Source organism: Phalaenopsis equestris, unplaced genomic scaffold (assembly GCF_001263595.1).
Source record: "Phalaenopsis equestris unplaced genomic scaffold, ASM126359v1 Scaffold219149, whole genome shotgun sequence".
Lineage (NCBI taxonomy): Eukaryota > Viridiplantae > Streptophyta > Magnoliopsida > Asparagales > Orchidaceae > Phalaenopsis > Phalaenopsis equestris.
The window spans coordinates 25,032-37,877 of NW_018237541.1; the positions used below are offsets into that span (position 1 = coordinate 25,032).

At 40.6% G+C, this 12,846-nt stretch overlaps 1 protein-coding gene across 1 annotated transcript in view; it reads left to right on the forward strand.

The window, feature by feature from the left end:
• The first annotated feature begins 4,821 nt into the window (after positions 1-4,821).
• LOC110037391 (cation/H(+) antiporter 15-like) overlaps positions 4,822-12,846 on the forward strand; it is an 8,652-nt gene continuing 627 nt past the window's right edge. Inside the window, 4 exon segments of the mRNA XM_020742032.1 lie at positions 4,822-5,070; positions 6,230-6,791; positions 6,794-7,233; positions 12,118-12,835. Coding sequence (XP_020597691.1) covers positions 4,822-5,070; positions 6,230-6,791; positions 6,794-7,233; positions 12,118-12,835 — 1,969 coding nt within the window.

The following is a 12,846-nucleotide window of genomic DNA, read 5'->3' on the forward strand; positions in this document are numbered from 1 at the left end:
CCTATTTAATTCCTTATATTAAATAGGGGAACTTGTCGGCCAATACATTGGTTTCGCAGACCAAACGGATGTCATAACTTTCTTTAGTTTATTTGATCGAGCCTCACTCTCAATTCTTGCGTTCATCCTTCGGGATAGATACATGATTTGAGATAAAGCGCTCTTTCATCTAAACTATGAAAATTATGGGGTCAGTTTAACTTCATCTTTTTCAAAACTAAATTTTTTAAAAAAAACGTCCTTCCGAAGCGGGCAACGGGATTTCAATTTCGATGACCGACAGCTTCTTACGGGCAAACCCCACACCAAAAATAGTGCCGACACATATCAATGTATTTCCAATATATGATTAAGTGTAACCATAAATAATTAATATTACCACTATAACATATGCATATGGATTGGTGCTCTGGCTCGACACATCTATCTCCTCTAGATTGGGATTTTCTTTATCATCAATATATATTAGTGAATCTCTTGTCATTCCTACAGAGCTATCTGGACTATGTAACTCTTCTCCTCCTGTTGGCTCTTCAACTGGACTATGTACATCTTCTCCTACTGTTGGCTCTACAACTGCACTATATACATATTTTCCTATTACTGGCTCTTCAATTGGACTATGTACATCTTCTCCTGTAGCTGGAGTGCTAGAAGGATCTAAATGGGATGACGCGTGAAGAGCCCACAAAACAAATTTAATTTTTCCTGAAACAAAAAAAGACATATTAGACGATAGTTATGTGAATAGAAATAGCTCTTTACTATATAGGCTAGCGACTCTAGAACACCCTTCATTGATCGTTCAACCTCTTCCGGATCTTCCTGAAATGTTGCATCGCCCGTTATTCTTTTTGGAGACTCTCTTACTGTATCATCTTGATCTTTACTTTGTACAGTTATATTTTCTTTATGTGGCTCAGCAAAAATAGAAATTTTTTTTTTCTTTTCTTAAGTTGGTATGTGAACTCGGGTGAACCGACAACCCTCCTCCTTCTCTGGGTGGGCTTAACACTTCGAGCAGATGATCTGTGTGTTCCCGTTGGTTGTGCATCAACTTCCTTATTTGCTTTGGTTCTTTGCAATCATTCAACCATAGCAATTAAGTTTTGTACTGTACTGACTCCCTAACATAAGCCATTTGTTGACTCATTCTATTCATGATTTCATGCAATATAAGAGTAGACTTTTCTTAACGTTTCAATAGGTCGATTATTATTTCAAATTCATTATTAGTTGTTGTATGCGTCTCTTCTAGGGTGATTTCGCTGGAAAAAATCGGCCCCACGCTATAGGATAATGGTGAAGATAGTTCGACAGTTGTTTCTAGATGTTGGACAACCTTGGCAGGGCTAGGTAGTCTCTCTTCCGAGTTGGACAGTAAGTGTTGCTCATCCTCTTGCAAATCAATGAAGGAATCATTAACATGCAACACCATGAAAAATGCCCATAATGAATTCCAAATCAATGAAATGAATGACTAAGATAAACATTCAAAATTTTCATGAAGTAAATGTTTAACTTTTGCACGACCAAGATTTCTGAATGCCTCATGAATCTCTACTATTGTCCAACCTTGATTTGTTGGCCACCTTAGAATGTGAGGCCTGACCTCCGGAACATGAGGAGCAAACACAAAGGTGTGCTCGTAAAGCCATAGCTGTGAATGTCTCATATCAGAAAGAGAAATGTAAAAACAAATAAAACTGCATCTGAATGAATATTATTTTTTGTAAACAACCAGGATTTCATCTTAATTTGGTAGCGACGATGCTAACTTGATCGAGGATGAAGTCACAAATTGCAGCGGGCCAGTTATAAGTAGAAAATAATTGTACATCTTCACAAAAGTAAAGAACTCCCACGGGCACGCTAAAGTTGCTCGAGGGAAAAAAAAAATTCGTTAGTAGAAATTTCAAAAATAACTGTTCAAAGTGAGTGGAAGAACCTCCTTCAAAAAACTTCATCAATTGGTCTTTTATTTATCTGGCATCCACACCAGACAAAACAGTTTTCCTCCATACAACTGCCTCTTCTCTGTTAAGCATACCTAATATCAACACCAAGTGGTCAGGATGAAATTTTACTTCTTTCCCACCCATTCCGAAGACCCTCCTTTCATTATCCCAACATCTCAGAATGTGTAATGTCAACACATTATCATGTGGGTATGGAGGCATATAAAAAAGGTGGATGGCATGCATTTCTTTCAACGAATTCACTGACTCCTCTGATATGAGATGTATGATAGAATCCAAAGCACCCCTTACTGCAGATGGACGTCACCTACAGTTGAACGTCCTTGCGTTCATAAACCTACAAATGAAAAAAAATTGCAATAAGTTCCATTAAAGACATTTTGAAAGAAATACAACACATATAACACCATGAAAGCCTTGAGTTACACCCAAAATCAAAGCAACACAGCTCATATACAATTATATTACACAACAGTTAAAATAACACCAGTTATATAACACCTAAAGCAAAGCCAAACAACACCTGTACATATAACACACACTAACACAAAAATCACACCAAAAAAATTTAATTGTGTTATTCAGTTATTAATAAGTTTCTACGCATATAACACCAAGAAAGCCTTCAGTAACACCAAATATAAAAGCAATACAACACATATACGAATTCCTAACACATCAGCAAAGGATAATTGGTGTCATGCACTCAATAACATCCATTTACACAATCATAACACACCCTAAACAACCACTATGTGGTTCACTGCCATTTCACACATCAGTAACATCTAAAAGCAAAGCCCTAAACCACATATATAACTTTAATACACCAAATGAATAAAAGATACGTATTATTAACCAGAATAACACAACAATAACACAACAATAACACAACAACAACACATCATTAAGACATAAAACACAACATTCACGTGGCTATAACACGAAGATATCACATCTATAACACATCAATCACAAATGGATAACACAGATAACAACAAATGGATAACACAATAGTAGTACAACCAAATAAAAAATGAACGCTAACTCAGCAATAACACAAGGGATACTCATCAATAATACAAGGGATACTTAGCAATAACACAAGGGATACAATACCTCGATGACTTTGGAGCACTGCTCTTCTGTTCGGTTTGGTAAATATAAAACCCTAAACCTCTAAACTTCAAACGAAGAAATGACTTTCCTGCTCTGCTGCAAACAATGACCATCGTCTTCCGAACGAACAATGGCCACCATCTTCCGAACGAACAATGACCACCGTCTTCCGAACGAACAATGACAATCCTCTGGAAACCCTAGCTCCGAAATATAAGAGACGAAATGTCGAAACAGGGAAGCTGCTCTCGAAACAGTGCTCTTTCAACTCTTCGCGCTCTTTTTTAACGCAAAAGCACTTTTTCATAACGTTCTTGGGTTAGAGTCGGGTCGGGCCGCTAACTTTTTTTTTAACCGAAATTTCATATGGGCCCACCATGCCACGTGTCACCATATTATTCGTCTATGAATGTTCCTCTACGTCAGGACACCTGACCAAATACGCGCTCCCCCTTTATGAGAGGGATGAGACTCTATTTATAATGTTTGGGTGCAATTAATGCAGGAATATGAACCATTTTGATCGGACGGTCCGAATAGCTTTCCTCGATCATACGACATTTAATGGACATTTGAGTGGCTTGATGATATCAGAATTGAGTGATCTTAAGCTCGTTGGATTCGTCTTGTCGAGACGCTCGATTTGAGTATGAACTTGTAAGATTCAACATCCATTTTACCTTACAAATGTGTAAACTTTCAAGAATGGTTTAATGACTTGATGTGGGCTTGATTTGACTCAAATTGGTCTGACTTTGATATCATCAGATTCGTCTCATCGATCCGGTCAGTTTGACTATAAGTTTGTTGTAATCAGAACTCTTAATGAGTTTTTATCAAAATTTGAATGTTTCTTGTTCAAAATATTGTCTCGAGATCCGTGTCATGCTTCAAGATTCGTGCAGATGATAAAAATTTGTTGGTGACGTATCAATTATTTTAGAAGAAAAAAAGTTGGATTGTGATATTTTGATCAAATTTATTTGTTTTTGTTTGATAACAATGTGGTATAGAATAAAATTATTTTTTAAATATTATATATTTATTTAAAAATAAATATAATTATTTTGCGGCTCTTTGGGACCTAAATTTTTATACCTTGATAAATACTTCTTCATAATAAAGGTAACCAAATAATCATAACCAAAATTAAATTCAAGAGGGGCAAGATTAAACATTTATATATCTAATGTAATAAAATAAAGGAATATATGCACATACACCCCTAAGTCTCTATATATTTACATTTCCAACCCTCAAGCTTCAATTACTTATCCCCAAAAAGTGTATCACTTTCTTAAAAATCAAAACAATGGTATTTTTTTTCTTATAGAATACGAAAGTTTTAGGTGTTATAAAAGTAGAAAAATAAATGTAATTCAGCTCTTTCATATGTAAATTCATAGGAATTGGGGGGCCAATTTGTAAAAAATCCCTTTTTACATATAAATTCCCATGCAAATCTTACTATTTATATCATAAAAAAGATTGATTCCCTTCATTTAACTAAATTCCCCTTTTTGGGCGACTGTAACAGATAAACTTCAAACCCTAGTCAATCCCAATCACCCGTTCTCCTAATCTCTCTCCCCCCACACAACCAACTCACATTCTCTCTCTTCTCATCTCCCCTATCCCCGCTTCTACGTCCCCCTCCATCTCCCCCCCTCCCCACTCCTCGCCATTGTTGGCTTCGAATCAAGCCCTCGTTTTTCAGTCGATAATGGCCTCGGTTAACAGCTCCGGCATACAGTACTTGGTGGACAAGCGGCGCAACTCTTCTGTTCTGGCGCCGGTGGTCTGCTTCAATCCGAGGAGCACGGTGGTCGGCGGCGTGTGGCAGGGGGAGAACCTCTTCGAGTACTCCTTCCCCCGCTTTGTTCTTCAGCTTCTGCTCATCGTCTTCCTCACTCGCATCGTCGCGCTCCTCCTCCGCCCTCTTCATCAGCCTCGCTACCTCGCCAATATCATCGTATTCTCTCTCTCTTTATCTCTCTATCTCTATCTTTCAAAAGATTATAAGAAAGCTTTCTGACAGCAATCACACTTTGATAGTTCAGATCGAAAAAAATAATTTTCTATCACATAAATTTTTAAAGAACGACAAAAAAATAGTTTCACAAACAAAAGAGTCGCGTGGCTATGAAAAGTAAAGTGGACAGAAAATTGTTCTGAATAGACTTTTAATGTTATGGTTTGCTTTCATGATTTGATCATTGAGAGTTTTGAATAATTGGGAAAAAAGATTATGTCAGGAACACTGTTGGTACGGATGATGGCTTGGATCGTATCGATTCACGCCGTCGTTCGAATGGTGTGATGTAATTGATGAGAGTTTAATTTGTTGTTTGAAATTTAATTGATTTTATTGTTGGATTTTTCAATGAATGTAATGTTTTTTAACATATAAATAAGTACACTATTATTGTTATTTAAAAAAATATATTTAAAATCTAGAACTTGAACAAAGAGAATGGAAAGGAGCGGTTACAACTCAATTCAAAATAATTGAGGATTATTTTGACATTTCTATAAATTCTAGGACCAAAATGATCTCATCAAGATAATCTGATACCATCTTAACAGTTTCATTATATATAAATGTATAAGAATAGTGTATTATCTACTATGTATATAAATATATGATTTTTTCGTAGAGGCAATTACACGCAAGGCACCAAAATCATTGATATTTACAAAACAAGCCCTTTCTTTCATCCATTTTTCAAATTCTTACTCAAATATCAAATCTCTTTTAATTTCTATTAAATTCACAGTGGCTTGATTATGACACCCGTAATTTCATAGTTCAAAAAATCACCTAAGTGTTTGATTTATAAATAACACTTTTGGGTAGGCAGGTCGAATTCAGGTCCAACCTGAAGATGACCAGACTGAATCAAGTCAACTCGAACCTTAATCGAAAAAAAAAGAGTTGAATTTTCTAATGTGATCCAGACTCGAAAAATCTTTTCGGGTCAACTCGTACCTAAAACTTTAAAGTAAAGTTTGAATCGTGTTTGTGTGTCGGGTCAACTTTTGATACATGGAGATGTCAATTTTGGCAGATGGGTGGGGTTCTGAGTTAAAATTCTGTATCCTGGGCCCACTAATCGAAATGGATTTTGTAGGGCGGAATACTGGTGGGCCCCACGGTGCTGGGGCGCATCCCATGGATCGCGGCGAAGCTGTTCCCCCTCCCGAGCGTGATCGTCCTGGAGAACATGGCCTACCTGGGTCTCATCTACTTCACCTTCATCAGCGGCGTGGAGATCGACCTCATCTCCGTCCACCACACCGGCCAATCCGCCGCTTTCTCCCTCGCCTGCACCACCGTCCCCTTCGCCATCGGCGCCGCCGCCGCCTCCCCTCTCCAACCCACCCTCAACACCGACGCCCGCTCCAACCTCCCCTCCTTCATCGTCTTCCTGGGCCTCTCCCTCTCCGTCTCCTCCTTCTCCGTCCTCGTCCGCACCCTCGCCGAGCTCAAACTCCTCAACTCCGCCGTCGCCTCCACCGCTCTCTCCGCCTCCATTCTCGTCGACAGTTTCGTCTGGATCCTCCTCGGCCTTGCCGTAACCCTAGCCCAAAACGACGGAGATCCTGCAATCTCCCTATGGACCATCTTGTCCGGTCTCGGTTTCTACGGCGCCGTCCGGATCCTCGTCCGCCCGGCCGCCGATTGGATCTCCTCACGACCCCAGAGGGCGGCGCGATCAACGACTTCAGCGCCGGCGCGATGCTCGTCGGCGTCATGGTGGCGGCGCTCATCGCCGATGCGATCGGGATTCACGCCGTCCTCGGGGCTTTCATCTATGGATTCGTGATCCCCAGCGACAGTCCGGTGGGCACGGCGCTGATCGAGAGGCTTGAGGATTTCGTCGAGGGTTTGCTGTTGCCCCTGTTTTTTGGGATCAGTGGGATCAAAACTAATATCGGAGCGGTTGGGGATGTGGCGGCGGCGGTGTGTTTGGTTCTGATTGTGGTGGCTTCTGCGGTGGTGAAGATCGTCGGATGCCTGCTGGTCGGCGTTATGTATGGGATGCCGCTTCGTGATGGATTGGCCATTGGATTGCTGATGAACACGAAGGGCGTCATTGAGCTCGTGTTGCTCAACATCGGCCGTGATCAGCAGGTTTGGAATTTTTTTTATTTGTGAGCTTTCATTTTTGCTTTTGTTTTATGCTCGTTTTATTTTATTTATTGGAGTCCTAACAGCGAATGTGATACATCACCTACAATTTATAATATTTGATCGGCAAATTAGGATTTAGTCGATTATCTTGCCCTTTTTTTGAAAGCTTTTTGTATTCATAAATTTTTTTGTACGCACGGGTTAAGCATTTGTGATTCTTATCTTGGTGTGGCAGTGATCGATGTTTAAGGAGTCTCGCTGTTGTGAATTCTCGCCCCGCCAAATACCAAGAGAAAACTCCAAAGAACTCCTGTAGCTCTTGATCACCAAGAACACCAAGAACCTGCAAAGCTTTAAAAAACTGGACAATCTTTCAGTTCTTGCAGAGCCTCCAAGAAACGAACACCTGCCTGCAGGTTGCGATCTTGTTACCCTTTCTCTTCAAGAACCCGGGCTACCGAAAGAGAAGGGGAGAAATAGGGAAAAGAAAACTACAGGAAGAAAATGTGACAAGGACACAAACACAATAGCACAACAATTACATGGTTCGGTCAATAGACCTACATCCACGGAGGGAAAGAAGAATTACAAGGCTTCCTTTTACATCGAGGAATGACCAATCATCTTGATCTCTCACCCTCGAAACTACCTCGATACAAGATCAAAAACTCCTCCATCAATTCTTGAAGTCTCTCTCTTTCTTCTTCTTCTTGGACAAATTTACTTCCTCTTCTTAGTCTTCTTGGTCTGATTTCTATCTTCCTCCTTGTAGTAGCCTCTCTCTTCTACTCTCGCGTGCTTTTTTCGCCCCCCCCCCCCCCCCCCCCCAAGTAGACCATAGAAGCTCACAAGGAAATCACAAGTATGTCATTACTATAATTAATAGTCATATTATAACACTCGCCCTATGGGCGGAAGATCTTAAGGCTATCTCCACTCCATGTTTCGGGGATTCTTTGCCTGAGTAGGTGATTAGCTTATAGGCTTCTGACCTGACTTGCTTTTTTATCATGTAAGGGTTAGACCATTATGGTTCAAACTTTCTAAGAGTCTGATCATGAGCTGCAACATTTGCTTTCCATAAGACTAGGTCAGTCTTATGGTTTGAACCGATGTCCTCTTACCTTTGCATTATAATGCTTGGCCATTAACCTTTCGGTTTCCGATTATCGTAAGGATGCCTCATCATGAAATTCTTCTAAGATATCTAGTGAACTTTGAAAGCTTTTGTCATTTTTCGCTCTCCAGTTATCTAGCCCGGACTGTTCAAAACTTGAAGCTATACTCACTCTTTGCCTGAATACGTCGTATTTGACAAGGAGGATTGACTCCACCCCAGTCAATGAAAAAAATTGTTTGAGCCGTGGCGGTTATTCGTATTGTGTGGAGTGCATATAGGATTGAGTGGACCACTTCAGGCCAGTTTCCTTTCACTCCTTCCAACATTTTCTTGAGAAAATTCATAATGAGCTTATTAGCGGCTTCCACTTGACTGTTACTCTTAAGATGATGAACAAACATGAATTTTTATCTTATCCCTTAGCTACTGCAGAATTATTTCATCTTTTTATCTATGGTTTGGGTGTCGTTGTCGATGATGATAACCATAGGTAATCCCTATCAATAGATGATATCGGACCATATGAAATTTTGGATGATGTTCATTGTGATTCTAGTCCTATCCATTTGGTAATATGTATTTTCGCTGCCCCTTCCCCTAGGGGAGGCCCTATGAGGCTCATTCCTCATACTGCGAAGAGCCATGGTCTGTTTATATGTTGCAGTTTATGCGAAGGTTAAAGTCTTAGTGGAGCAAACTTTGGACATTATTTGCACCTTTTGGAAAATTCTTTGACATATTCTCAAAGAGTATATGAGAGATATCCTTCTCAAAGGATTTGATTATCTAGTGTTCCACCACATGAATGGCTATCACATTCCCAGATTGAAATGCTTGCAGGATTACATTCTTCTCATCTTCCCTAATGCATCTTTGAGAAGTAGAGGTAACAAACCTTTGAAATAGTTTCCCGTTGATTATCATATAATAAGATACTTTGATTTTGAATTTTTGGAGGTCTTGTATGTTCTTCGGGACTTTTTTTGTTGATAGGAACTGTTGAAGCGGATCGACCCAGCTGTTGACTAATTGAATTGGCATATTTGCGGCCTCAGCTTCTTCGATAGTCGGTTGGTGTATGGTCATGGACCATTACTTTTGTGAGCTTGGAAGTATGGCCAGAATTTCCTAGCATAAATAATGAGTGCTAATACAAGCTTTTCCAAGATCATATACTTCTGCTCAATACCTTGGACTATCTTGCTGACGTAATAGACTGTAAATTATTATTTTTTATCTTCTCTGATCATTACTAAGCTGATAGCTTCTCTAGTGAAATTCAAATAAAAATAGAAATGTTCATTGGGAATAAGGTTGTGCAGCAAATGGAGTGATGATAATAGATTTTTGAGCTCTGTGAAGGCCCGATCACATTCTTCAGTTCAAGTTAATTGATTGGTGTTTTTGATGCTCTTGAAGAATGGAGAACAGTGATCTTCATATTTTGAGATAAATCTACTAAGGCCTATTATTCTCATTACTTTGAGTTTCCTTGGCATTGACATGTCCAAAAATGGTCGAAACCTTTTTTTGGTTAGGCTTTATCCCTTCGAGAGTAAGTAAATAATTGAGAAACTTTCCGAAGGTGGCTTTAAATGTGCACTGTAGTGGATTGAGTTTGATCTTAAACTTTCTTAATGTACTGAATGTTTTCTCAATTTTTAATAGTGTTGTGTGGTTTTTCTTTTTACCAACAGGTCATCGATATAGATTTTTACATTTCTTCATTCATAATTAGTAAAAATTATGTCCATTAATCTCTGGGTGGTATTCTTGTGTTGAAGGTAGCTTTCTTGATGTCAGCCAATTGCATCATGATTTGGTGTTAGTCTGAGAAAGTGTCTAAGAAGCTCATGATTAGATATCTATTGTTGATTCGATTAGTGCGTCAATTCACGATAGGGGATGGCTATCCTTGAGATATGCTACATTTAGGTTGGTCAAATTCATACACATTCTCCATTTTGCATTCCAACTTCTAGTAGCCTTAAGACTTCTTTCCTAATAGGTTTAGCCAAGTTATTGGTTGTTGTCTGCATCTTTAACTTTAGTGTTTTGGACCCCGATCTTACATTTAGAGGATGGCAAGGGACATCAATATCCACCCCAGGCATCTCGGCTGGGATCCATGCGAAGATATCACAATGATTTTTTAGGACATTGATGAGATGATCCCAATGTCCATTATTGAAGTCGCGTTGACTAAGAAGGTTCTCTCCCCTTCATCTGCAGATATAGACATGACTTTTGGGGCCCCTGTGGCTTCAAGACTGTTGTATTTGTTCTGCTCAAGTAAGAGGAGATCCTCGTGTATGTTCTCCACAATCTGTAAGTAGCATGCTCGTGACTGAATCAAATCACCACGAGTGGCGATGATTTGTCTCTCGAAGACAAATTTTATGGTGACATGATAAATTGACTCAATTGCTTTGAAAGTATTCAATGCTGGTTAGCCGAAGAAGGCATATGCATATTCGTTGCTTTGACGATGATGAAATCGATGGCTGCGATAAATTGGCGGTCTCCTTCTTTCGAAGTGATCGGGAGGGAAATGACTTTGCATGTCTCCTTTCGTTCCTTAGAGAATTTGTTTAATGATACGGAAGTGAGAGCCAATCTGTTTATGGTGATTCCCATCTTATCAAATGCACCCTTCTACAGAATGTTGATTGAGCTGCCAGTAATTATCAGAATGCTCCTGACTTGGTAATTCTCAATGATCGTGGTGACTAAGATCACGTCTGTGAAGGGATTCCCACCACAGACAAATTAGCATCCGAGAACATGATTGGAGTGTGAATTGGTGGGGTGCGCTCAACCATAATGGATGAACAAGCTCTCCGGCTTTTAATTTCTTCAGGCTTATGGCTTCGGTTTCGTCTGCCTCAAAATTGACAGATGTAGTTCTGGCGATGTGGATTAGCCTTACTAAAGGGGGCTAAATGTTAATTTTAATTCTATGGGATAAAAATCAATTAAAATTTGTGTATATCTATTTCTGTGTATACATGCGCGCGAGTGTGTGAGTGTGTGTGTCTATATATATATATATATATATATAATATTAATAAAAGAGTAACTCGTGGCTCCCTACGCATTAAAACTCAAAAAGATTACAAAATAAGGGAGGGATAGTGGATCCTCAGCTAAAAATAAAAATACATTATAAACTCAGGGGTTCCAAAATCCATTATATATATATATATATATATATATATATATATCTTCATGTGTGAGAGTTCAGGCTGTCACAAATAGTATTAGAGCATTACACCAACAAGAAGATGAGAACCAAGTGTCATAAAGAACAAAGTGGTACTCAATGAGAGACATGTCTTGAATCTGTAAGGGCTACCACTATAATCTATATGTTTGGTAGATAATTATGGGCATAGAGCATTGATGAGGATGTCATATACTTACGTGAGAGAGATTATGAAACCCCTTAAGTAGATTGAAGCCAAACTTTTGAATTTCGATGCACCTTTTAGTGGAATAGTTGACTTTTATTAGAAACGCTAAAGTTAAATTATACTAGTAGGACAAAATCATAAGATCACCAAGTCAAAGTGGCCAATATAGATAGCTTGTTAACTTTATTAGTTTAAACCTCTCAAGTCAACCTATTAAAGGGCATTGTGGTTGACTTCCTTGAGTGGCTTCGGTATGTTGACCTCTAATATATATGGTATAATTGCACTTTATTTTCTTATTTTTATTTTTTGTTAAACTTATTGTAATTGTACCCTTTTGACTTCGTGCAGCTGCTGAGCGAAGCTTCATTCGCAGTCATGGTGTGCACATCCGCAATCATCACCGCCTTCGTGAGCCCCCTTCTCTCCCTCTCCTTCCGCTCCACTCGCCGCACATCCTCCTTCCAGCGCCGCTCCGTCGAGCACTCCGGCCGCCGCCCTGATTCCGACCTCCGCCTGCTGTTCTGCATTCACGCCACCCGCCACGTGCCCTCCCTCCTCGCCCTCCTCGACTCCTCCAATCCCTCCAAACGCCAGCCCGTCTCCCTCCTCGCCCTCCACCTCATCGAACTCTCCTCCCGGCCCTCCTCCATGCTCATCATCCACTCCTCCTCCTCCTCCTCCGCCGCCACCTCCGCCATCTCCCGAGCCTTCAAGTCCTACGAAGACCAATCCCCTGGCGGCCTCTCCGTCCGCACCCTCACCGCCGTCTCCCCTTACCCCACCATGCACCAAGACATCTCCTCCATCGCGGAAGACTTCCGCGCCGCCCTCATCATCCTCCCCTTCCACAAACACCGCACCGTCGACGGCGGCATGGAGCTCACCAATCCCTTCCTCCGCTCCCTCAACCAATCTGTCCTCACCTCCGCCCCCTGCTCCGTCGCCATCTTCATCGACCGCGGCCTCCCGGCCCCCTCCCGCCTCGCTGTCTCCCGCAGCGCCGCCCTGTTCTTCATCTCCGGCCCCGACGACCGCGAAGCTCTTGCCTTTGCCTCTCGCATCGCCCGCACCCACCCC